Genomic DNA, 24,428 nt, shown 5'->3' on the forward strand with positions numbered 1-24,428 from the left:
TACAATGTCGTTTTAGGAGGAGAATTGTGTGGATGTGTCATGTTCAAGTACGGTGGGAATGGAACAGTATTCGATTAAAAAAAAAAAAAAAGACTATTTGAAAAAAATGACAAAAGACAAAAATAAAAGAACTAATAAAATGAAACCATAAACAGATATATTAGACATAGATAGTTCAAACATAGGGGAAAAAAAAATACAAGCAAAAATAAAATGATCAGGATTTATTTTGAAACCGTAAATCACTCCATCCCCATGTTTAAGGATTGTCCACCCGTGTGCTTTGTCCTCCTTGTCCGACATTGACCTCCGGTACGGCATGTGAGTGCGTCGTCGGAATGCTATTATGTGCTCCTTGTGGCACTCGGGTCTTGGGGGTCTTTTCAAGCTATTCCAGTTCATCTCACGCTCGAGAGTCTTTTTGAGCTATTTCCATTCATCTCGCCAGGAAAACAAAAAAAAGCAAGGGCACGAATGTATGCCTGCAGGGCTGCTCTGACATTGCTCTTTTGAGTTTTGGGCTTATGGCAGTCGTCAAAATTTGCTGCCAGGCTCTGCCCGAATGCAAAAAACCCCCCCCAAAAAAACTCAAGAGTTTTGCAAATTTACTGTGTGTGTAGTGTTTGAGGTTCAAATTTGTTAGCAATCGGACAAAAACTGCTGGATTTTGGATGAAAGAAGCCCTGGAAAAAGGCCAAAATCACCCTAATTGCCTCTTCAAACCAGAATGGGAAGAAAAAAAAAAAAAAGGAGACCTGGCATCCTGTGTGTTTTCAGGCATAGCTTCTTCAGACTTTTTTGTGGATCTACTCATGATAAACATGCCTGCCAAATTTCATGTTATTATGTGAAACCGGTTTCACGGGTTGAATTAAAAAAAAAAAAAAAAAAAAAATTGCCACTGTAAAGCAAAATCGTAGACATCATGTGGCTTCTTGAGACTTTTTGGGGGGGAATCCATTCATTGCAGACATGCCTACCAAAATTCATGTTGCTTTTTGGAACTGCCTTCGTTTGAATTTTCAAAACATTTAAATGCGCTCTGAGAACGGCCAAGGTGACGGCTTCAAAGTCAAATTGAAGACTTCCTGTCTTTTCAGACATGTCTTCTCGAGACCTTTTTGTGGGTCTACTCCTCCCAACACATTTGAAGGACCCCTGAAATGGCCAAAATGACTCCCAAGATGGCCGCTTCTGCTCAAACCAAAATGGCAGACTTGCTGTGCGTTTTATACCGCGTGGCTTCTGGAGACTTTTTTTTTTAATTTATTTATTTTTTTTGTGGGTCAAGTCATTTCCACCAAAGTGAAATGAATTTTCCTTCCGACTATGCAGGCTATTTGAGGGAAATGCGAGAGTTTCCCAAAATGTGTGTCGAAACGTTCACTTCCACATCCGAGCTGGGAAAAAAAATGAGGAAGTTGGGCAGCCCTCTTTTGTTTTGCAGTTGTTGCCGACATGAGTTTTGGCGTCCATGTACGCGTGCGCTCAATCAAAAGACTTTCAATAGTTCTCGATGACGTGGACTCGTCCTGTGCTGATGTCTTGTCTCGCGTCCTGCAGGTCTTCGGGCGTCCCTCCTGCTGTCGGCCTTCTTAATGCTGCTGGGGGCGGTGCTACGCAGCGTCCCACTGTCGGACCCGGCTCTCCGCCGCTGGTAAGACGCCTCCTCTTGCTTCTCCTCTTCCTCCACGTCCTCCACCTGCTCGTCCTTTTCTTCTCTTCCTCCTTCTCCAATTCTTCATCTCCCTTCTGGTCCTCCACCTCTTCAATTTCCCTTTCTTCCTCTGCTTCTCCTCCTCCTCCTCCTTCTTCTTCTCCTTCCTCCTTCATCCGATGTCCCCTGACGCCATTGGCGAAGTCCCTTAATTCATTCACTGCCATTGACGTATTGACTCGTCTTTTCACAGTCCAGCCATTCAATCCCAGGAACCTATTCATATATATTTTTTTTATTTTATTTTTTTCAAACCTTGGGGTAAAAGAGGGTCTGAAAATGTCTGGCAGCGACTGAGTTAAGAAACTCCGGTCATCAACCACTTGGAAGCTCCGTCGAGTTCTGTCGTGTACTGTGGCTTTTGCCTTAAATAAAGTTGAATAGGAGAATAAAAAGCCTTTGCTGTGGCTATGTCGGCAGATACATCGAAATTGGGGATGAGAAGCACGATCGCATTCATTATATGACAGCCAGCGCAATTAACCGTGCAGCGTGCCGTGGACCTTTTGGTGATTTCCATGAATATCTGCGAAGGAAGCATCACTGCCGTACCATTGATATTATTGCGTAAGTGCTAAAAATCCTAAACCAGGGCAAGGTTGTCCCCTCGCAAAAATGCCCGCCCACCACTCAGCAATCGGCTGGGCTCAAGGTCAAAGCGGTGCGGAGGTTGCACCCGCTGCCGCCCCGCTGCATGATGGGATTGACCTGAGCGTGCCAGCTCGACGCGAGGACAAGATGGCCTTGTCGCGACAGATTGCAAGATAACAAGCGCGAATGCTGACGCGGTTCATTTGCGCTAATTGTAAACGGGTCGCAGGTGTTAATGCTCGGTACGTGCGGCGAACGGAAGAAATGGATGTAAAACATAAAATGTTGTGTATCGATATTGAACATTGATGAATGTTTTTCTGCATATTTTTGGCTGTTTGCATTTTTTATCGAATAGTTTTGCAAATTTCCCTAAATTTCATGTATATGTGCCTAATATTTTTGAACTTCTTCCTCATAATTTTTTCCTTTTATTACTGCTTCCCCGCCCTTAATAGATATATTTTTTTGTTTAAGTGTTTAAACAAAATCTATCGTATGTATTTTATCAAAGTGATCATTTATTTTTTGTCAAATAATTTCCAACACTAAAATGTATATTTGGTATTTTTCATCCAATATTTTGGGGGCGGGTCTCTGTCTAATATTTCAGTATTTTTCCAGCTAATATTTTTTAAAATTTATTTTGTACCTTAAAAAAAAATCCCAATGTATATTATTAAAAATGTTTCGTCTAATAGTTAAAAAAAAGCGGCATATTCTAGCTAATAATCTATCTTTGATAAAATGTAATTTAATAATATTTTTGGGACAAATGCTTTTGTATTATTTTCTAATATTTTTTGTCTTAGAATAGCTTCCAACATAATCATCAAAAAATTGGAGTTTGTGCACAAAAAGGCAACCATTGACCACAAAAAAGTGTTTGTTTTTTTTTGCAATACTTTTTCCAATATATTTTCATCGGATAGTTGAGATTATTTTTTTTCAAATGTTTTCTGACATGTTGGTATTTTCTGCTGAACAAAGTCTTCCAACACAAAATTTTCTTTTTTATTTTTGTGGCAACCAAAGTGATATTTGTGCATAAAAAAAAAAAAAGTCATCCTTGCCCACAAGAAGTTGCATCACTGGTTTAAATTTGCTAAAATTTGTCTTCCAAAACACGTTGTTTTCACGTCCAGGAAAGTGGTAGCTGCCCTCTTAAATGCAATGTGTCGAGTCTCTAAAAAAGGCCACGACACTGATAACCGTCAGTCCAAAGCCTAACCCGAACCCTTTTCACCAGTAGATGTCACCGTAACAGAGACAAAAATCCAGAGCGAGCATCCATCTCTGCCAGATCGCCTCCCACTTGGAAACCCCTCTTTTCTTTGTTGGCCTAGAACGGACCTTGACTCAGACAGCTTACCTCTCCACACTTTATAACTTCGCGCGCACCCGCGGGTCACTTCATTAGGTACGCCGGCGCCCTGGCTTGACATCATTCATCAAAAGTAATAACGTCAATGTCATTACTTCACCGGGGCCGAACAAAGGCGCAAATATCCAAACACTCTGTGTTCCCAAAAGCTACATCGGGCTATGAAAATGTCTTTTGTCCCGCAAAAGTCTATTTGACGATTTAAACATGCTCTTGTTTTGCCATCGAAAGCCCACGTTCGTTTCCGACGGGTTTTTATCGACTGTTGCAGGTTGATCCACGGCGGTCAGCTCCTCAACGGTTTGGCCGGCCCCACCATCATGAGCGCCGGCCCCTTCCTGTCCACCACGTGGTTCGCCCCGGACCAGAGGGCCACCGCCACCGCCGTGGCCTCGCTCTTCTCCTACCTGGGCGGGGCCACCTCCTACGTGGTGGGACCCCTGATCGTGCCCGCCCCCAACGGCACCCAGGCGGCGGGCCGCCGGGTGTCGGCGCCGGTGCCCGTCTTGGACGCCGCCATCCGGGAGAAGATCCAGCTGGTTATGTATGCAGGTAGGGGCCCGCCCCTGATCGATAGCGCATCAGTGTCGCGCGGCGGGACGAATACAATCCAAAATAACGCACGCGCACGCACACGAAAAGGCAATTTGGAGTCTTCCCATGTAGACCGCTTGGGGGCAAAAAAAAAAGCTTAGATTGTTGAGAGTGTCATGCTTAAATGATTTAGAAAATTAAAAGCATGTGGCGCTGTTGTAAGATGGAGGCTGACGTTTGTTCCAGTTTAATTCCACGTCACTCATTCAAAGTTTTGGAGGTCGGCTCAGGACGCTCACTTACTTGGGGGGGGGGGGGGGGGACAAAAATCCACCCACAACACATACACGCTCTCCGACAAACAAAACGCCAGTCTCTTTAGAATAACAAGCAAAATCACGGAAGCGTATTGCTGCCACACCGGGGGGAAAAAAAACAACAACTTTATCACGTAAAAACATGAAAATGATCATGTAAAAACACTTTCCACTTATTTTGTAAAATTGTGAAAATTACCATGTAAAAACGTGAAAATTGTCGTTGAAACAACACAGAATGGCTAACACGGCTCATTTAAACGATTTGATTAAGTTCTATCTTCACAGTTATTAAGAACAGTGGATGGTATTGTAATAAGTATAATAATGAAAACAATTACGTTTTTACATGCTAATTTTCACATTTTTACATGATAAGGTTTGCGTTCTTTTTTTCCTGGTGTGGCAGCAATACGCTTCCGTACAAATGATTGTAATGTGATTTTTTATTTTTTTTTTTAAATGAGCAAAAATGCAATCTTCGATACTGTACTTAGGAACATACAGTAATAACATGATGAATGAAAAAGTGAAAACATTTCAACAGTTTTGTGACACTTTTTTTTTTTTTGCTTCAAGTCAGTGGACTTTGTGCTACTCCTTCTGGTGTGCGCACTTTGGCCAGCAGGGAGCAGTAAAGCACTATAACACCCCCTCGTTAAGCTGCAGCAATAATATGAGTTGTTCTTCACAGTCGTTTAAGAATATACATGCTTGAGAGGGACCGGGCTGGCCCGGGTATCCAGCCGAAATTTGCAGAATAATTGACGCCCAACACCAAATGCAATATTTGGCCACAAAAGTGCAACATCTGTGGCCGGGAATGAAATTATTGACCTCAAACATCAAATTGTGTTTTGCGGCGAGATACTCTATGGGCTCCCAAAACCGCCGAGCAAATGTTGACGTCCGGCCGCTCCCCCTTGCAGAGCTGGCCGCCATCGCCGCGCTGTTTGTGTCCGTCCTCTTCTACTTCCCCTCGCGGCCGCCGCTCCCCCCCAGCGTGGCCGCCGCTAGCCAGAGGCTCAGCTACAGGAGCAGCATCTGCAGACTGCTCAGGTGAGCGCACGCACGCACACTTTTCATATTTTGCTGCGTTCACACTTTAGTTTTGTTAAGTTGCCAGTAGGCGCCTGTGTATTTATTTATTTTTTTTGGTATGTTTGTTGTAATGTTTGGATATTATCCCTCATTATTTGGTTTATTATCTCGTTTTTCAAAACGAATATTTCGATAGCTTTAGCGCAATATCATTGTATTTTTTTTTTCCAAAATGTGTCTTTAATATTTTTTTTCTATTTTTGTGTTTCATTTTTCATCTACTATTTGTGTATTATTTTGTCATATTTTCACAATTAACCAAAATGTTGAGAATTTTTTTTTTTTGGTCTCATTTTTTTCCCCAGGTAATATTTTTCCATTTATGTCCAATATTTGAGTATTCTTTTGTAATATTTGTGCAATTTTGTTTAGTGTTCTTTCTAATAAGTTTGTATTTTTCAGCTATTGCATTTCTGTTTTAATAGGATACATGTCTTTTATAATTTCCTAATATTTTTGTATTTTTGCCTAATATTTTGTATTACTTAGTAATATTGTTCCCCAATATCTTAAATATTTGGTATTTTTTAATTTCTGCTATATTTATGAAATATTTTGGAGTTTTTATTTGTTATTTTTCCATTCATATTTTTATTTTTGTCTGTTGTTATCCTTGAATTTTAAGTATGTTTTGTCCTATATTTGTGAATTTTTCCATTACAGTAGTATTTTTCTCAGTTTCTATTTCTTCTCAGAGATTTTGCATTTAGTTTGTTATACGGTATTTTAATTGAAAAAAATATTGGTATCGCTTAGCTATTTTACACATTTTGTATTTTTATTTATTTTTACTTTGATCTTTTTTTGTGGAGGGGTGGGGGCGGAAATGAGCATCTAAAATGTTTGGCGTTTTTCATACATTTTCAAAAAATATTTTGCATTGGCATTTTTTGACAACGCGTCTTAAGTAAGAAAGCGCGCCTGTTGAATTCAACGAATCTTTAACGAAGACCCTCGCCATCTGCTAATGTCCCCGTCCAGATTAATTACAGCGCTATGAAAACGGTCCGTGTGGGTCACATGTTGGTCCACCTTTAAGAAACAGGAAGTCGCGAGGGCTTGGTGTTTTTTCGCCGAGGCCTTTTTACGATGAAGCGGGGTTGCCCGAGGTTTCGGCCGCGGATCAAAGCGTTGAAGAAATACCTTCACTGCGGGGCCCAGCGGGCTCGAGAGCCTTTGGATGAATGACCGAGTTGATCCTCATCCTTCGCGCAAAGATAGGCCAAGTTATCCAGGCCATCCAGCTTGGCCGGCGGTGATAGGCAGCCTTCCAGGCAGCTTTTTATCACAGCCAGACAGCATCAACATCAAGCCTCCAAGCGGCAAGCTCCAAGCGTGGATTCTGGCGTTCTGGTAAATACGCCAGGGCATAACCCAAATGGAGGCGCGAGCTACGCTAATTCAACAAGTTTAGCCGAATATTTCTATGGAGTAGAAAAAAAAAAAAAAAAAAAATGAAAGTGGCCGAATGACCCTAAAATGGACACTTGAACCCAAAACTAGCAAATTTTGTGGTGCTCAGTGGGACTGGTTTCAAGGGCTGAATTAAAAAAAAAAAAAAAAAAGAAATCTGAAGGATTCCTGGCCGAAATGAGCCTAAAGTGGCTGCCTCAAATGAAAACTGTTTTGTGTTTTTTGTAGGCTTACTCAACATAGACATGTCTACCAAATTGCGTGGGGCTAAGTGGAACTGTTTTTTTTTTTTTTTGTGCGTGTGTTTTTTTAGGCTGAATGCTCAAAAAATTGAACGGATACCTGGAAAAAGCTCAAAATACCCTTTTCAATTGTGTTTTTTTTTTTTTCATGGATCCTTGAGACTGTAATTTTACTCATGATAGCCATAACTACCAAATTTCAGGCTGCTAAGTGGGACTGTTTTTTTGTGGTTAAATTAGAAAAAAAAATAGGAGTCCGGGAAACGAGCTTGAAATGACCCCTTCAAATGAAAATGGAAGACTATGTCTTTTGGAGTCTTTTTGAAAATACAAACAAACCTGAAATTGATGGAATTAAACCAAAAATGATTAGTTCGAATAAAAATACTCACTTCCTCTGGTTTTTTTTTTGGGGGGGGGGGCATAGTTTATTTTTTTTAGGGTCCTCACGATGGACTGACCTACCAAATGTTGTGTTCCTAACTGGTCTAAATGTTCTAACTCAAATGCTACAGACGATTGTCATTATCAGGGCACTTAAACACCATAGCACAAGCAAGCAGATGCTAGTTAGCCGCTAGCTAAATCAAAGCAGGACGTTTCCTTCTCGCGGAGTCAGACGTGTCATCAGCTAAGTGCCGTTCGTCCTTGACGGACCCGAGCGGAGATCAATGCATCACCGTGACAAGGTTCAAAGCTAAAGTGATTACAGCGGGGGTGGGGGGGGGGTAGTGGTTAGGCGAGGAGGGAGGCGGGGGTGGTCTCATCAATCGCGTAGCTTGGGGCTGTATGTGTCTTTGATTAAAATGAAACCATAACTTTACACCCCCACCTGTCGCGACGTTCGGCCGCGTGATTAAAAGTCTGCGGATGCCATCGGCTGGTGGCGGTTGACGGACGGAGACTCGTGAGGCCGAGCTGCGATCCTGTCGGGGCTAACGTCCGGCGGACTGACACCCGTTCACGCAAACGTGATGTGATGACTTCCTACTGACAGCCCGCAACAATTTGCCATTCGCAATTTATGTGGACTTGACAGATTTGCATAATGTTGATTTATTTTTTTTTTTTTTTTGGTAGTATTACTATACATTTTTGACAATATACATCTTTGTTACCAAATTCTAACAAGTTCAGGGAGCACCCGGGATCGCCAGCATGTCTTAAAAAGTGAAATGAAAACATAAAAAAAAAAATAGCTCCGTATAGTTTTCGACATTTCAAAACGACAGAAAATGAAACATATCTTTGTTTTGATTCCAGCACAGTTTTAAATTGATTTATTACCGGCCAAAAGGCCGATGCCGATATTCATCAAAACGCGGAATATCGGCGCCGATCATCGGTCCATCCCTAATTTTTATATGAGTGAGTTTCTTAACGTGAGTGAGTTTTGAGTGCATTTGTAAGTGTGTGTGTGAGTTAGTATTGCGAGTGTTTGCCTTTGTGTGTGTGTTTGTGTTTCTTCTGGTCAACTGCCCCGGATTTGTGCTCCTTTCGCGAGCGTGTCGTCGCCTAAAGCTGTTTGACTGCCTACTGGCTTTGATGTCCTATTTGGACAGCGTCAAGGCGTCTTCATTACGGATGTGATCTCAGTCGCTGCAGCCATCTTCAAACTGGAGTCAAGGATAAGATGGGGTTGTTGTTGTTTTTGTTTTTTTTTCCTTTCCCCTTCAGTTGTTCCGGTTTGTTCCGCCGACAGCAGCACAGGAGCTGAGAAGTTTGCTTATTTGTCCTGTTGGGATTTTAAGTCCGAAAAGGCGTTGAAAAGCAAGCAGACGAGCTGATGCCGAACTGCTGATGTTCAGCAATCTTGCGGAATGATGATGATGATGATGATGATTATATGTGTGTGTCCTGCAGTAACCTCCGCTTCCTGATGATAGCGTTGGCCTACGCCGTGCCCACCGGAGTGATCGCCGGCTGGGCGGGCGTCCTTGACATGATCCTCACGCCGGCCAAAGTCAGCCAGGTACGCACGCACGCACGCACGCGCGCGCGCACGCAGAAGGAAGCCATATTTGAGTTGGGCAGATTGATGCTCATTTGTGGAAGACATCTGCTCCCTCCAGACGATAAAATATATGTGAACATGCAAGGGTAAAATTTTGTCTTGTGGAAAATTCCGCCGTCATAAAGTTTCAATCATATTTTTGCTGATTTTATGGTTTTATCCTCCCAGCTTTGTGGCTTTTTTTCCATTGTGGGCTTTCCGCCTCTTAACCTTCCAACTTTATTCTGATAAAATAACGATTCAATGCTGGTAACATTATGACTTTATCCTCATAAATGAAAGTTATTTTCCCCTCGTGGTTTTATGACTTCAACGTTGATAAAATTAGCGTTTGGAGCAGTAGAACTTTACCCTTACAAAGGAATGTTTTTTTTTTTTCCCTAAAATCTACAACTATATTCTGTAAAAAATTTTTTTTTAAATTTTCATAATATTATTGCTCTCCTCATGAGCGTATGTTTTTTCCCCCTCATAATTTTAAATTTTATTCATATAAAATTGAATTTTGACTTTGTCCTCATAAATGTACGTTTTTATCCTAAATTTTATGACTTAATTATTTTTTTTTAAAAATGACAATGTCATTTTCATAACATTAGGAGTTTATGCTCCTAAATGTTTGTTATAAAATGACGATTTCATGTTGGTAATATTTACGACTTCAAACTTGTAGAAGTACATTAATCCTCATCCTTCATTCTTAAAAGAACAGTTTTATTTACTACAACTTTAATCATCATAAATGTTGGGTTTTCCACTCATAATTTTACAATTTCATTCTCATTTAGCAAGTAACTTTATTGCAAAAAAAAAAATAATAGTAATAAATTGGGAATTTTTATCTCGTTACCCCTCCCCCCAATATCCAACTCTGTCCTCAAATTACATTTTTTTTTTCAAACTTTTTTTCTCGTAATACTAAAAGCTAATCTTAATTGTTTCACAAGCTTACAACTTGCATCCAACAAAATACAGCCTTATTCTCTTCTTTTTTTTTTTTTTAAAAAACGTAAAACAAATCTTTTGCAACTCATTTTTGCAATTTTATACTTTTCCCCTGAAAAACACACGCGCGCGGGCACACGCACACACGCGCACATACATAGCCCCATATACCATACACACACGCGCTTTAGTACTATTAATGAAAACAAATAACTCATGATGGCGCTCTGCCTCCGGCTCTTTGTCGTAATGTTCGGTCACTGCTCGCCGCGCGCAACGTTTTCCATCTTGCCGTCCCCTCGGAGGACAATTTGCGAGCCAAGTGTAGATCCTCTTCTCCGTGTGCGTGTGTGCGCGCGCGAGCGAGCGTGTGTGCATGACAATGAGGCAACACAAACTGCCTTTCCCGCTCCATTTGCCACGCTTGAAATTTCGACAGGCCGCTCGCACGCGGGAAAGCTATCGTCGCTCCGGAGCCTGCAAGACGAGATTTTTTTTTTTTTTCTTCAACATTGCATCTTTAAACTGGAAAGATTTCCCCCCCCCTCCCCCCCACAGCGAATGATTTATCGATGATTGTTTGGTTAGGATCTGCCCTAGTGGGGTTGAGTTATTCGAGTTTTGTGTTTTATGGTGAGTCGTCAAATTTTGCTGCCCGCGCGCAATGGTAAAAATTCGAGCACTTGGTAAGTTAGCGTCATCAGTCTAAAAGACGATACTTGGATTTTTCTAAAATGAGCATAAATGTGGCCACTTCAAAACAAAATGGCAGACTTCCTGTGTGTTTTGGGGCATGGCTTCCTGAGGGTTTTTTTTTTTTTGTGGACCTACTCATGATAAAAAATGTCTACCAAAAAATGAAACTGTCTTCAGTAGCTGAATTTTCAGCAGAGTTCAAAGGACCCTAGAAATGACTCAAATGATCCTAGAAATAGCACGTTTAAATTTGCAGGCATGGCTTCTCGAGACTTTTTTTGTGGGGCTACTCTTGATTGAGATTTGCACCAAATGTCATGGCGCTGAATCAAACTGTCTTCACGGCTGAATTTTCAGCAGAATTAAAAAAATGCAAGAAATGACCAAAATGACTCTAGAAGAGCACATTTAAATTTTCAGGCATGGCTTTTCGACACTTTTTTTTTTTTTTTTTGTGGGGCTACTCTTGATTGAGATTTGCGCCAAATGTCATGGCGCTGAATCAAACTGTCTTCAGGGCTGAATTTTCAGCAGAATTAAAAAAATGCAAGAAATGACCAAAATGACTCTAGAAGAGCACATTTAAATTTTCAGGCATGGCTTTTCGACACTTTTTTTTTTTTTTTTTTTTGTGGGGCTACTCTTGATTGAGATTTGCACCAAATGTCATGGCGCTGAATCAAACTGTCTTCAGGGCTGGCTGAATTTTCAAAAGAATGTACTGAGTCATTCAAGTTTTCGTTTTTTTGAAGGACCTCCGAAAAAGTGGCAAAATAACCCTAAAATGTCTGCTTTAAACCAGATCCCTTTCAAATCGCGGCTACCAAACAGCACGTTGCTACCAACTGCAACTGACTTTGGAGGCTCCTAACAAAAACGACAAAGCACTTGGACAAATCTGCTGCGTTTTAGAGTAGCAGTAAAAGCCCCTAAACCAGCAATTTGTTTGCCCGTAGAATAACACCGAAAAGGAAAGTCAAGTGCCCGTCCCTGGTTTCCTCCATCCATTGACATTGTCGACTTGAAAATATTTTCCCAGCCATCAACTTTATTGCCGCTTCCCGGAGCGAGGCGCGGACGGCTCCCTGTCGAGGTGCGGTTCATCGAGAACGCGCCAGCCTTGAGCGCCCCTTGGATGTAATTACCTCGACGAGCTGCGGCAAACGTGTTTCCGCAGAGTTGCGCCTCGCATCAAACAGCTTGTACCCCAAACAGTGTTAACCATGACGGCAGCCTTCAACCCCCCCACCACCCCCCACCCCTCCCTCTCCCGTTATTATTATTATTATGCTGCAGCACGAGCACAACAAGGTTCCCCGAGCAGGGAGTTGACTTTTTTAAAAGATGAGAGCAGGGCGGCTGGAACCGGGGGGTGTCAAAGTTAATCCCAAGTTTGGACCTCTATGGGCGCACTTGGCATGTCGTTCCCGTCCGTGTTTGCGTGAGAAGAGCCCAAGCGGATTGGTTGACTGTAATATCGGGACGGTATTTGCCGTTGCCTGGGGCCGATGCAATTAGAGTTTGGCATCCTCGCGTTTCGTCCCTCGGGATACATATCACGAAACTCGATATATTGTTGCAGATTGTAATGGGAGGTGTCCCGACAATAATTGCTCATTGTTTGATACGTGTCCCCAGTAGTACACCAAAAAAAAAATAAATAAATAAAAACACACAGTGTTACTTTGAAAGTAAAGTTCCAAAAAATTGGCTGATTGTCATAAATCAAATGGCCAAAATGAGTTGCTGCTTCAAAGCAAAATGGCAGACTTCCTGTGTCTTTTTGGGCATGGCTTCTTGAGAGTTTTTGGTGGGTCTACTGATCATGGACATGCCTACCAAATTTCATGTTGCTAAGTGATATTGACTTTGGTGGATGAATTTTCAAAAAGATTCCAAGTATCCCCAAAAATGACCAAAATGGCCACTTCTGCCAAAATATCTGACTTTTTGTGTCTTTTTGGAATGGCTTCTTGAGAGTTTTTTTGTGGGTGTATTCATGATAGACATGCCTACCAAATCTAATGTTGCTAAGTGGTATTGTCTTTGGTGGCTGAATTTTCTTGGCCACTTCCGCCAAAATATCTGACTTTTTGTGTCTTTTTTTAATGGCTTCTTGAGAGTTTTTTGTGGGTCTATTCATGATAGACATGCCTACCAAATCTAATGTTGCTAAGTGAAACTGTATTTGCGGGCTGAATTAAAAAAAAACAACAAAAAAAACATTCGAGGGCCCCAAGAAATTGACCTTAAATGAGCTGCTACAACCCAAAAAATGGCTGACTTTCTCTATTTTTTTTTGGGCCTGGCTTCTTGAGTTTTGTAGGTTTATTCACAATGGACATGTCTAGCAAATCTAATGCTGCTGTCTTTACCGGCTGACTTTTCAAAAAGCCCAAGAAATGACAAAAAATGACCTTAAATGGGATGCTACAAAAAAAATGGCTGACTTACGATATATTTTTGGCCATGGCTTTCTCGAATCTTTTTTGTGGGTCTACTCATGATAGAAAAGGCGACCAAATTTCATGACATTCAACGAAACTGACTGAATTCAAAACAACAATGAGCCGAGTTTTTCGAGTTTGGCGTTTGACTGCCAGTCATCATTGTGCCATTTGGACAAAATACCGTAACCGGTCTTCCTTTTGCGCTTCCCCTCAGGTGGATGCGGGCTGGATCGGCTTCTGGTCCACGGTGGGCGGTTGCGTCTTCGGGGTGGCCATGGCCAGGTAAGCCACTGGAACAGCCACTCTCGTTTCAAACCGTAATCCAGGCTTGAAAAAAAAAAAAACGTAATAATTTTAAAACCCTTGTCTTGAAAGCCTCATTTCAAACCCTGACACTTGTTTGAAGCCTTTATTAGAAATCCTGGCCCAGGCTTGAAACCCTACTCCGAAACCCTGACAAAAGCGATTCATTTACGCAATAGAAGGGACGAGGGGGATCCATTTCAGGGGGTGACGTCACCAATCAAGGAACTGGAAGTGTGCCGAGTGCAGTTAAGTGAACTCGAACGGCGAGAGCGCCTCCATCAGTTAGCCGTAAGCCGCTTATGGATTTTTGGAGGATTTTGGGCTATTGATACACGGCCTGATCCTCCTCTCGGCAGAGAAATCGGGATTTGAAATGAAGCCCCAGCTTAAAAGGCCCCTTGTGACGCTCGCGTTGTCGGGGAGCCAATCTGAGGCCCGGACCGAAGATTTACACCGAAAGTTGCGGGAACTTTTTACGTCTCGGGACTTGCGGTCCTGAGCTGCTTTAAGAGATTCCTCTTAGCATAATGCTAACAAACAATGGGAAACACCGCAGACCGGCTCACGATTAGCATCTGCGTCCGCGCGTTCCAACTACGAGCTGGGAGATTAATCGGGCCATATTAGCTCTTTTGAAATTGTCAAAAATACAATATATTTATTTTTGCAGGATTTTTTTTTTTTTTTACACATTAAGACAGGCAAAGCTAATAACATTCCAAATTAAAAAAAATAAGCAAAAAAAAAAAAAAGGGTAAATATTTGTCTGTTGTAAAGTTAAATAGTAATGGTCAAAGTCTTGTAAAACATTCATTTCCTTATTGCTGTAAGCGTTAAAGGATTGAAAAAAAAAAAAGTGAATTTAGTTTTTATATACCATTTTTTAATGAATTGGCCAATTAACCCTTTCGTCAGAATTTCATTCCGCCAAATATCGTAATTGCCATTGGCCTCAAAACCGCCACGTCGGTCGGGCCCTAGTTGTACCCACGCTCACGTGCGCATATTCTTCATCCTCTGCAAAGAACGACTGCAATTTACTGCGCCAGTTGTGAAACATTTCAAATCAAAACAAGTAGCAAAACTTTGACATCATAATTGTAAGTTTGAGTGCAATATTATAACGTTCTCATTGAGACAACAAGTTCCAAGTTTGGTCCAATTCCTGAGTAATGTTCTTCTTCATTGGACAAAGTATTTCGAGCACTTGATTAGCTCCTTTGGTGAAGTTCTTTTTTTTTTTTTTTTTAATTATCTGGAGCATCCCCCCTTCGGTTCGAGAGCGGCGTCTAATCCTCCGCCGGCCCCGGAGGAACCGAGCCGGCCGTTAATGAGCGATGAGGCACCGGAAGACAAGCGAGACGAGTCGCGCTCTGAGAAGAGGAGGCGAGCGGTGTCGCTTTGTTTAATGACGGGAGAAATTGCAGCTGGGCGATTCATCCGATTTTTAACGCTTCGTTCCCGTTTATTTGTCGGGACAAATTGAATTATTTTCAAATCCCCGTTTCGAAGCGTATATAACCCGGACTTGAAACCCAACTTGACTCCCCAAGCCCGGCTCCAAACTCTAATTTGAAGTCGTAACACAAAACCAAAACGCCGACTCGTACACGTCCGCCGTTTTGAACGCCTAACTTGAAACCATAATCGTTGTTTGAAGCCTTAAACCCGAAGCCCAATTTGAAATCCAAACATCAGTTAGTGAAACTACAACCCTGATTGCGAAACCTCATTTGAAACCCTAACCCTGGTTTGGCCAAAGAAATGCATTTTTTTTAAAAGCACTTGATGTGTAGACCAATGTTTTTCAAACTGTGCCGATATTGTCAGGTGTGCCGTGGGAAATGATCTCATTTGTGTGCCTGTGCGGTCTAGGCCTGGCAGCGTATTCATGTCTTTACGACATTGTAGTACTCTTCCATACCAGCAGGTGGCAGCAGCAGCAGGCAGCCAGCTGATTGCCTTTGTTTAGAGACAAGCGAATTAGTGACGCATGTTTATCCAAACAGGCCCGATTCACTCTGAGTATCAATATGAAACATTATAAAATACTTTTTTATTTGTGTTTATTTCATTCCTATTCAAGACGTTATAATATAACGTCATTCTTCAATGTTAATAAAATAAACAATATAACACTTGTTAAAATCAGCTTTTTTTTTTTTTTTTTTCTTCACAATTTCAGCTGCTGGTGTGATTTTTTTTTTTTTTTTTTTTTTTTATGACATAAATGTGCCTTGACTCCAAAAAGTTTGCAAAACACTGGTCTAGACTTTAGTTCTAATTGTCTTCATTTGTGAGCTTTTTAACCCTCGTGTAGATATTCTTGAAAAAAGGAGTCAAGAGCAAATCTTGACTTTGATGTTGCACCTAAGAAAAAAACATTTCTATCATTTCTGTGGAAGTTGACGCTTGCGGGAGGGAAAAAAAAAAAAAATCCTGCTTGTTTGTTATCGGGAGAAATAAAGCAAAGTCCAAACGGAGACTAAACGAAGCAGTTTTGAAGGATGTCAAAGCGAAGAGGGGGGGAGGGGGGTGGGGGTTTAATCCATTCAAATTTGTGTTCCCCAAATGTTTATTTTCGAGGCCACATGGCGAGGGTAAATAAAGGTGTTGGCGAACCTCGTTTGCAGGTTTGCCGACTCCATCCGGGGGATGCTGAAGCTGATCCTGGTTCTGATGCTGGCCGGGGCCTCGCTGTCCTCCACCTGGTTCACGCTCACCTGCCTCAGCAGGCTCACGCACCTCCCCTCCAACGCGGGTACGCTCCCGAGTCGGGCGCGCGCAAGTTTGTCGATGATGATAATAATGAGCGCTCCTTCCGTTAGCAACGTGCTAACGTTAGCGGTCGTTGTTTTGTATTTGTTTTGGGTGGCCCCCCCCCCCCCCCGCCGTCCGGCAGCCATCTTGTACACGTCGTGCATCCTGGTGGGCATCTTCATCAACAGCAGCGTGCCCATCTTCTTCGAGCTCTTCATCGAGACGGTGTACCCGGTCCCCGAAGGCATCACCTGCGGCGTGGTCACCTTCCTGGGCAACCTGGTCACCGGCCTGCTCCTTTTCTTCCTCACCTTCTACTGCACAGGTGCGACACCCTCGGCGGCTTTACACAACCGCATTGGCATCTTACCTACCTAGTTTTGCTACCCACTGACCAGCCCGTCCCACCTTAGCCAGCTTACCTCTCTTATCTGACTACCTACCTTTTGCAGCTTTACCTACCTACCTACCTTTCCTCGCTTACCTTCCTAATGAGCTTTTCTCTCCTACCTACTTAGCCTTTCTCTCTTGCCTACCTTCCCACCTCGTCACCAACCTTTGCCACTTTACCTAGCTCCATTTGACTTTTTCCTTTTCCTCTTTATTAAAGCGTCTTTGAGTGTGCAAAAAAGGGGTATATAATTCCAATGCATTATTATCATTATTTTTAATTATTATGATTCTTTGTTATTATCTATAATAATGATATATATTATTTCTTAAATGACTAATGATGGACATTATTATTATTACTATTACCTACCTTTCATACATTTCCTACTCTGCCTCCCTTACGTACCTTCCTACTGAAATTTTCTCTCCTACCTATAGTTATTTATTATTTCTATTTTTCAAATTATTATTCATTGTTTATTATTATGATTATTATTATGAAATGGCTAATGCTAGGCATTATTATTATTATTTCTATTTATAATATTACAATTTTTTTATTTAATTTTTTTATTTTTTATTATATTATCACTATTTTTATACTACTAAAGGGGGTCCATTTCCTACCCTAGCTTCCTGCGTTCATTCCCTCCCTGCCTTTCTACCAGATGAGCGTGGCGCTTGTATTTGAAAATCCTCCGGGGCGACACCGGACTGCTTTTCATATTGAAAACAATCAAGCCGCTCCATGAACTCATCCCCCCCCCTCCCCTCGGCGGCCATCTTAACACCGCCGCGGTCACGCTCGGCCTCTCCGCTCTCCGCCACGTGACCAGAACCTCCGGCGAACCTCGCCGCCCTCCCGCTTGCTCCCGTCGCCCTTTTTATCCCTTGTCGTTTAGCCGAGCGTGTCGGCGCGAATACAAAGCAGCGCCGAGGATTGGCAGGAAGTGGAGGCGGCCGAGAGGTGTTGTGCTGCCGCAATACCTGATATATCCTTCAGCGCGCCGCGGCCTTCCTACGTTATTTTCCATATTTCTTATTATTTTGACAAAAGGTTCCCAAGCGCGTGTGAAGTGAGCGACGTGCAGCCGCCTCCCAAAGACTGCTGAGGTCTTCAAAGATCTTCGAACACTGAGAGAGTTCGCTCGCTCGCTCTGCTGAGAGCTCAGATGTTTTTTTTTTTTGTTTTTTTTTTACTTCACGGAAAAACTTTCGGAGGGAAGCGTCAATCATTTGTGTTCATGTTAACTTCAGGACTCGCCAACAACTACCCTTACTAAGCTACTAAGCGTACGTGCTGATTGACGACGCAACTTCCCAACCTGGCGAGCTCCCCACAGAAGTGTTTCCCAATGCTCAAACTTTGACTGTTGTGAACATGCCGATGTTGACCTTGTTTTTTTTTTCCCCCGTGCGTCCACAGAGTTGTCATGGCTGAACTGGTGCCTGACGAGCTCGTGCGTCTTCAGCCTGGTGCTCATCCTGTTCTTCCGCGAGTCCTACGACCGCCTCTACCTGGACGTCTTTGTCTCGGTGTAGCGGGACGGACGCAAAACGGACACGCAAGCGGACCTTTTTTGTTGCACAAAACGGGAATGAAAAAGGGACCTTTTGGCGCCGTGCTTTTGTGCGATTTGCCAGCGAGGACTCTTAAAATCAACGTTCGAGCCTCCGCAGAAGACGTCGCTTCCTGTTTCCGGGCGGCCATTTTGTCCCAGCGGTTGTTTACTGGCCTCGCGCAACACGGATGACGCCACGAAGCTGCCCGATGACAAGCCAGTGGCTAAACGAGACACTTTTTGTTGTAAATATGATTATTTTTGGATTGGATTTATGATGTGTTAACATGACCGCGTGCAGCTCCGGGATTAGTTGCTTGTCTTACCGGGCCTTTTAAAGGTTATTTGTGTCATATTTGTTGTGGTTTTAAGCTAACAAATCCTGTTTTTGGGAGCGTGTGGCCAAAGAGCGATGATTGTGTTGCCCTTCGAGAAAGAAGGATAAAAGGGAAAAAAAAAAAAAAAGGACTGATTGATCTTTTGACCTTACCTACCAAGCTAGCTTCTTTTCCAAACCTTATGTTTTATTTGATTTGATTTTTTTTTTTTGGTTTGGTTTGTTTTGACATTTTAACACAAATATGCAGTTGGTATTTCAAGGCCTTTTAAATGCTATTTACGTCACTTTTGTGGCTGTTTTAAGCGAACCTTTTTGTTGTGTGTTTCTTTGTCGCGACCCGACGAAGCGAGACGCTTTCATTGTGTAACATCCAAAGCGAGTGGGATAAACTTGGGGGGGGGGGGGGGTTTGGGGGGGGTTTGTTTGTTTGCACAAAGTATGTGAATGGGAAGGTTATTGTTTGTTCATCTTGTACAGAAATATTTGTCCTTTGCCATTGTCAAACTTTCAAGTGGTGCTCGTCGTCTTCCCGTGTAGCCTTCAGCTTGTACATGTCCCAAATGCTCCGTGTGGGGAAACTTTCCAGCACCTTATTCTTCTTATTAAAAGTGTTTTATGAATAATAATGATGTGGTGATTGACTTAACAGAACCGGTAGAGACTCGTCTTTAGATGTTTTGAATGAAGGGGAAACTCCCAAGGCAGGAAATCAAAATGTTGTCGACTTGATAGCTTCTGGAAAAAGTCCCAAAAAACGCCTTACTATACATGGTCGTTTTTTGTTTTTTTTCTCACAAAAAACGCCTTACTATACAAGTTTTTTTGTTTAAAAAAAAAAAAAAAAAAAAAAAGCCTTACGGTCGCCCATGGTAGCTTTTTTTCACAAAAAAACGCCTTACTGTACATGGTCGCTTTAAAAAAAAAAAAAAAAACGCCATGGTAGATTTTTCACAAAATCTCATTTCCTACCAAATAATGTATTGTTATAACAGCTTGTAAGCAAAAAGATGACCGTAGTTGAGTGGTTAGAGCAGATAACTGAGACATTGATGACCAGGGTTCGATTCTGGCCTGAGGAAGCTTTCAGCTGAATTTCTTGTTCGACTCATATTTTCACATTTAATATTGTTTGATATAATGTCGTCTGTCGTTTTTTTGTTTTTTTTAGGCCAAAAAACGGCTTTCTATACATAGTCGTTTTTTTTTTTTTCACAAAAAACACCTTACTATACATGTTTTTTTTTTTAAAAGCCTTACAGTCGCCCATGGTAGCTTTTTTTCACAAAAAACGCCTTACTATATGTGGTCGCTTTAAAAAAAAACTAAAAAAAAACCCCATGGTAGATTTTTCACAAAATCTCATTTCCTGTCAAATAATGTATTGTTATAACAGCTTATCAGCAAAAAGATGACCATAGTTGAGTGGTTAGAGCAGATGATTGTCACATGGAAAACCAGAATTCAATTCCAGCCTGAGGCAGCTTTCAGCTGAACTTCTTGTTCTCTCGTATTTTCACTTTTAATATTGTTTGATATAATGAATTATGATTACACATTGTCGACATCTCATAGTCGTTCCCCCCCAAAAATGCCTTGGTGGATTTAAAAAAATAAAAATAAACGCCTTACTATACATGGTAAATTTTTTTCACAAAAAGCGCCTTACTATACATAGTCGCTTTTTTTTTTCACAAAAAACGCTTGATCGCTTTTTTCACCCAAAACGCCTTACTATACATGGCCGCGTTTCTACGATACATGGTCGTTTTTTCCTCACAAAAAACGCCTTACTATACATGGTTGCTTTTTTTCACCAAAAAAAAACCTTATCTTACTTTGAAACCCTAACCCTAGTTTGAAACCCTACTTTTGAAACCCTAACCCTAGTTTGAAACCCTAAATCTAGTTTGAAACAATTCATTGAAACCGTAACCCTAAGTTTGAAACCCTACTTTTGAAACCCTAACCCTAGTTTGAAACCCTAACCCCAATTTAAAACCCTATCCCTACTTTGAAACCCTACTTCTGAAACCCTAACCCTAGTTTGAAACCCTACTTTTGAAACCCTAACCCTAGTTTGAAACCCTACTTTGAAACACTAACCCCAATTTAAAACCCTATCCCTAGTTTGAAACCCTACTTTTGAAACCCTAACCCTAGTTTGAAACCCTAATTTGAAAAACCTATTTGAAGCCATCATTTGAAACCCTTTGCCTAATTTGAAATCCTACTTGGAAACCCTAACCCTGTCTTTAAACTCAAATATAAAACCTTACTCCTGTAGTGAGACCCGAACCAAACCCAAATTTCAAAACCGAACTCCTAACCTTGCCTTGAAATCCAAACCCAAATCCACTCAAACCAAACGCAGGTTTGAAACCCAAACCCCGACGATGACACACGAAGGAGTGTGGCTGCGTCCACTTCACGCTCATCCTTTTGAAGTTTTATTGAGTTTTGCGGCGCTGCTGGTAGAAAAATAGAAAGTAGCAAAAAGATTCACAGTGCGGACGACAACACGCCCCTCCACACAACTTGCATAGAAAACACACACACACACACACACACACACACACACACAAACACACCAGTCCCCACACATTTCAATATGTGCGTGCGTGCGCGGACTATATAAGGCTTCCCTAAAAACGTCACTGAATATACATACGCGTACATATACACATACGTGATGTCGTATACATGTACTTTTACAGGCAGTCATATCATCGGGCTATCTACTGGATGTACACACGCACACGCAGCAGTACAGTAGTGGCATTGGAATCAAATACAGCGCGCACACACACACCGGCATGCGTGCAGTCCCCTGCGAGTGTGTAGTGACACCAAAGTCCCCAGTTCCCTATATTCACAAGTGCACGCGTACCCAGAAAATAAACAAGTGAAACCATGTGATGTTACCAACAAAGAAGAAGAAGAAGAAGAAGGATTAGAGTTAGTGGTGCTATGCTACTGGCTTCAAAAGGGCTTGAAACAAAAACGGGGTAGGGCAGCAAAGGGTTAGGGTGTCAAGCCTGGGCTAGGACTCCAAAATAGAGGGTTGCCAGTCAGGAGGTGGAGTTTCAATCAAGGGCCCAGGTTTCAACGTTCAGGCGTCAAATCGAGATTAGGGTAGGTTAAGTTGAACTCGGCTTCAAGAGAATGTTAGGGCTTCAAATGAGGGTTGTGAGGTAGGATTTGAAGCCTCGATTAGGGTTTCAAGCCTAGGTTAAGGTTCCAAATCAAGGTTGAAGTTTGAAACCCTAACCGTGGCTTGACATTCTACTTTTAAATCTCTAAAGCCAGGCCTTGTAATTCTGAAACCAAACCTTTAGTTGAAACACACCCGATCTTTACCAGATACCCTAATTCCAATTGTTTGAAACTTGAATCCAACCCTGTTTTAAATCCTTAATTTAAAATCTGAATTCTCATTTGACGCCGTAATTTAAAACCCAAATCCTTATTTGACACCTAATTTCCAATGCTAAACCCTTGTTTTAAATTTTGACCTAATCTTGACACCCAACTTTGAAACCCCCAACCTTGGCCTAAATCCTTAATTTAAAACCCTAATCCTGATTTGACACCCCAATTTGAAAACCAAATCCTTACTTGACACCTAATTTGCAATGCTAACCCTCATTTTAAACTTTGACCTAATCTTGACACCTTACTTCAAAACCCTAACCTTGGCCTAAACCCTTCATTTAAAGCCCCAGTCCTGATTTGACGCCTTAATCCGAAACCCTTACCCTGACTTGAAACATTGACTTGAAACCCCAACCCTGATTTAAAACTGTAGCCCAAAGTTAAAACCCTACTTTGATGCCCTGACCCAGGCTTTGAAGCCCTACTTTCCACCATTCCAATGGTTCATCTTGAAAAAGAACTCCCGTTACAAACCAAGTGTCATCTACTAGCTTATTCCGAACCCTCGCTAACGCAGCGCGGCGGCCATATTTGATATGACCGCCGTGCTATTTTTTTCTTCGCCGCCATCCGATTGGACGATCCGTTGGGAGTCTTTCTCCCGGTGGGTGGGATTATTTACACCGCGCCCCCCCCCCCCCCCCCCCCCCTTTGCGCGTCTTTTTTCGACTATTCATCAGCAGGACTTTCAGAAGTGGGCCGTCCTCCACTTTGTCCGACGACAAGTCTCCGCCCCTTTGGCCGAGCAAAAAGCCACGTTGTCCTTAGCGGAAAGTTCCGGCTCGTTCAGTCCCGCCGGGGTGGGGGTGGGGTGGGGTGGTGGTGGGGGTGGGGGGGCGGGGGCGGGGCGTCGCTGCGTCAGTTGGGGGGCGGAGTCCGAGCGGAGCCTCAGCTGTTGTTGGTGTGGTTGTAGGTCCGGCAGGGCGAGGGCGACGCGTTGGGCTGGTAGTCGAACTTGCCGAGGGCGGGCGGGTAGTAGGTGGTGGTGTACACGTTGGCCTGCTGCAGCGACGGCGGGAACAAGTTGGAGCGCTCGTCCGGCAGGAGGTTGTTCTTGTTCAGCGTCTGCAAAGCGCACCAAAGTCAGCAAGGAAAGTCACACTTGTTTGGAAGGAATTGTAAAAAAAAAAAAAAAAAAAAATTTTTTTAAATGGAACCCCCCCAAAAAATTAAATAAAAATAAACAAAAATCCCCCCAAAAAAATCAAACTCTAACTGAAGTCGATTAAAAAAAATCTTTCGTATGAATTCATGATTTTTTTACTGTAATACTTTATTACATACACGATACTTAGTGACAGTTTTTTTTTTTTTTTTATTTATCATCTCGACAAATACGCCCAATATTAAAAATAAAACTAATAAAAGCTCAACTAAAACGAAGCACTTCAATAGAAACTACAAAAAAACGTCTTCTAAAGAGGAATTCAAACTAACTGAATGTACAAAACAAAAGTCAAAATGTCAAATCCAAAACTATTATAACCTCGGTAGAGATACACCAATGTTTTCTTTTTTTTTTTTTGGGGGGGGAGTCGATACAGATTACCGATACTCATATTTAGAGACGAAATTCGTTTCCGTAAAAGGGGACATTTTTCACGTCGAAATCATGATGAACACGCACACCAACGCTTCTTTTTAATCATCAGATATGAAACATGTTCAAGTCGGTGTTGTTTTCTGCTCTCTGAGTGAGTTTATTATGTTAAGAAAACAACGCGGGCCAATTGTTGAAGAGCATTTCAGGTGTCTCTAAAAAAAAAAAAAAAAACAGTCCACAAAAACGGGCATTTGATAAACAGTTTAAATGAACCAATTTAAATTTCGTCTGCCAACTTGGAACGCTTTGATATTGGCCTTTTGTAAGGTGCGAGGGGGAAATCTCCTGTTTCCCAGCGGGCCCCAAATGCAGCGCTAGACTCGAAAGGACCTTGGCTGTTAGCGCGCTAAATAGAAAAGGTAACAAACGTTTAACTACGCACACTCAAACAAGAACTTTAACAGCGCCCCAAAGGTGTTCCAAAGTAAACCTCAAGTGGGGGGGGGGGGAAAAACACTTGAAAGACTCATTTTATTTACACCGCGCGTGTGTGTGCGCGCCGCCGCAGACACACACACACACACACACACACACGCATACACACACACATCAAGGGTGAGTAATTCATTGTGGCAGATGCGTTTAGTTGGCGAGTGTTTTCACAGGCGCAAGCAAATCGCTGTAACAA

At 42.2% G+C, this 24,428-nt stretch overlaps 2 protein-coding genes across 4 annotated transcripts in view; one reads left to right on the forward strand and one right to left on the reverse strand.

Moving 5' to 3' along the window:
• Nucleotides 1-19,156, forward strand: part of slc49a4 (solute carrier family 49 member 4) — a 21,735-nt gene extending 2,579 nt beyond the window's left edge. The window contains exons 2-9 of the mRNA XM_086052086.1: nucleotides 1,564-1,657; nucleotides 3,964-4,244; nucleotides 5,473-5,602; nucleotides 9,163-9,271; nucleotides 13,619-13,686; nucleotides 16,344-16,471; nucleotides 16,613-16,795; nucleotides 18,290-19,156. Of these exons, the coding sequence (XP_085908212.1) occupies nucleotides 1,564-1,657; nucleotides 3,964-4,244; nucleotides 5,473-5,602; nucleotides 9,163-9,271; nucleotides 13,619-13,686; nucleotides 16,344-16,471; nucleotides 16,613-16,795; nucleotides 18,290-18,405 (1,109 nt within the window). The 3' untranslated portion in view covers nucleotides 18,406-19,156. The remainder of the gene's footprint in view (nucleotides 1-1,563; nucleotides 1,658-3,963; nucleotides 4,245-5,472; nucleotides 5,603-9,162; nucleotides 9,272-13,618; nucleotides 13,687-16,343; nucleotides 16,472-16,612; nucleotides 16,796-18,289) is intronic.
• A 3,700-nt stretch (nucleotides 19,157-22,856) lies between these two features.
• The window catches only part of sema5ba (sema domain, seven thrombospondin repeats (type 1 and type 1-like), transmembrane domain (TM) and short cytoplasmic domain, (semaphorin) 5Ba), an 84,513-nt gene continuing 82,941 nt past the window's right edge, over nucleotides 22,857-24,428 (reverse strand). For all 3 annotated transcript variants that reach the window (XM_086051411.1, XM_086051410.1, XM_086051412.1), the window contains one exon: nucleotides 22,857-23,262. In XM_086051411.1, coding sequence (XP_085907537.1) covers nucleotides 23,086-23,262 — 177 coding nt within the window. In that variant the 3' untranslated portion in view covers nucleotides 22,857-23,085. The remainder of the gene's footprint in view (nucleotides 23,263-24,428) is intronic.

This window comes from Filicampus tigris, chromosome 14 (assembly GCF_054856515.1).
Source record: "Filicampus tigris isolate MCC_2025a chromosome 14, RoL_Ftig_1.0, whole genome shotgun sequence".
NCBI classification, from domain to species: Eukaryota; Metazoa; Chordata; class Actinopteri; order Syngnathiformes; family Syngnathidae; genus Filicampus; species Filicampus tigris.